General features: G+C 21.1%; 1 protein-coding gene across 1 annotated transcript in view; it reads right to left on the reverse strand.

The window, feature by feature from the left end:
* The window catches only part of LOC125037205 (E3 ubiquitin-protein ligase CBL-like), a 68,587-nt gene that overhangs the window by 10,776 nt on the left and 55,311 nt on the right, over positions 1-2,500 (reverse strand). Inside the window, exon 9 of the mRNA XM_047630255.1 lies at positions 1-215. This exon is cut by the window's left edge and continues 922 nt beyond it. Coding sequence (XP_047486211.1) covers positions 1-215 — 215 coding nt within the window. The remainder of the gene's footprint in view (positions 216-2,500) is intronic.

Consider the following 2,500-nt stretch of genomic DNA (forward strand, 5'->3'; position numbering starts at 1 on the left):
TTCGACTCGGGGTTTTCGACATACCACTTGGGCTTTTCGGTCAGTCGCTTCTTTGGCGCGGCCGCCGCGCCTCTCGCGCCTCTCGCCGGGGCTCCCGACAGCCGCTGCTCGACCTTAGGACTCTCCTTGTCTCTCCTTGAGGCATCGGAAGCTTCGCGGCTCTCGCCTGTGGTCGCGACGTCGTCCATGGGGGGGTGTTGATCTTTCTGGGCAGCCTGAAACCATGCACATGCACCCATGCTACTATGGAACGCCTACCATGCACTACGCACAACCACCTTCAGCCTATGACTACTCACAAGCGGGACATGCAATGTCATCCTTGGAGGGCACTGCGCTCGAAAGCCTTTGAACGTGTCTGTTGCCACCTTTATTGTCATCATTATTTTTGTTTCGAATCATCATTATTATTATGGTTATTGTTTTCTTATCATTATCATTATTATTATGATTATTATCATTATTACATTTTTTTTTTTAATTATTATTATTATTACTAGCAGTAGTAGTAGTAGTATCATTGTTATTATTATTATTATTATTATTATTATTATTATTATTATTACTATTATCATTACTAGTAGTAGTAGTATTATCATTGTTATTATTATTAATATTATCATTATTATTACAATTATTATCATTATGATAGTCAGAATTCATATCATCATTATTATCACCGTCATTATCATAACCATTATTGTTATCATTATCTTTATTATCATCAATCATTATTAATGTTATTGTTATTATTATCATTAATATTATTATTATTGCTTTTATCATTATTATTATTATCATTATTATTTTTTTATTTTTTTTATTTATTATTATTATTATTATCATTATTACTATTATTATTATTATTATTATTATTATTATTACCATTATTACTATTATTATTATTATAAGTATTATTATTATTATAACTATTATTAATATTATATTTATTATTATCATTATTATTATTATAATTATTACTATTATTATCATTATTATTATTATTATCATTAATATCATTATAATTATCGTTATCATTATCATTATTATCATTATTATTTTTCATCATTATTATTATTATTATTATTAGCAGTAGTAGTAGTAGTAGTGTTGTTGTTGCTGTTACCACTATTATTATTATCATTATTATTAGTAGTAGTAATAGTAATAATAGTATCATCATTATTATCATTATTATTATTATTATTATTATTATTATTATCATTGCCATGATCATTATCATTATTGTTGATATCATTGTTATCATCATTGTTATCATTAATTTCACTATTATTATTATTATTATTATTATTATTATTATTATTATTATTATCACTATCATCATTATTATTATCGTTATTATTATTTTTATTATTATTATTATTATTATTATTATTATTATTATTATATTATTATTATTATTATTATTATTATTATATTATCATTATTATTGTCATTGTTATTGCTATTATTATTATTATTATTATTGTTATTGTTGTCGTTGTTCTTGTTGTTGTTGTTTTGTTGTTATTGTTATTATTATCATTGTTATTATTATTGTTATTATTATGATAATAATAATAATTATTATTATTGTCATTTTTATTATTATTTCCATTATTGTTATTGATGTTATCATAATCATTATCATTATTATTATTATTATCGTTATCATTATCATTATCATTACCATTATTATTATTATTATCATCATCATCTTTATTATTATCATTATTATTACCCTTATTGTTGCTGTCATCATTACCATCATTACCAATATCATTACTATTATTAGTAGTATTGCCATCACTAGCATTGTAATAATCATCATTATTATTATTATTGAAACTATTATTATTAACATTATTGTTGTCGTTGTTGTTGTTATTGTTATTATTATATTATTAACATCATATCATTATTATTATAATAATAATATTATTATTATTATTAACATATATATCATTTCCATTATTATCGTCTTTATTATCGCTATTATCATTATCGTTACCATTACTGTTATTATCATTATCATTGTTGTTATCATTATTATCAATATAATTATCATCATGACTAGTATTTTTTATCACTATTATTATCACTATTATCATTACCATTACCCTATCATCATCCCCGTTATCAATATTGACATTATCATTATTATTATTGTTATTACTATCATCACCACTGAACCAGGTAATTTCTCTATCATTATCATTATTATTATCATTATCATCATTATTATTATTATTATTATTATTATAATTATCATTATTATTATTATTATTATTATTATTATTATTACTTATTATTATTACTATTATTATTATTATTATTATTATTATTATTATTATTATTATCATTATCATCATTATTATTATTATTATTATTATTATTATTATCATTATTATTATTATTATTATTATTATTATTGTTATTATTATTACTATTATTATTATTATTATCATCATTATCATTATTATTATTCACTTCACTTGAT

Source organism: Penaeus chinensis, chromosome 22, assembly GCF_019202785.1.
Source record: "Penaeus chinensis breed Huanghai No. 1 chromosome 22, ASM1920278v2, whole genome shotgun sequence".
Taxonomy (NCBI): Eukaryota; Metazoa; Arthropoda; class Malacostraca; order Decapoda; family Penaeidae; genus Penaeus; species Penaeus chinensis.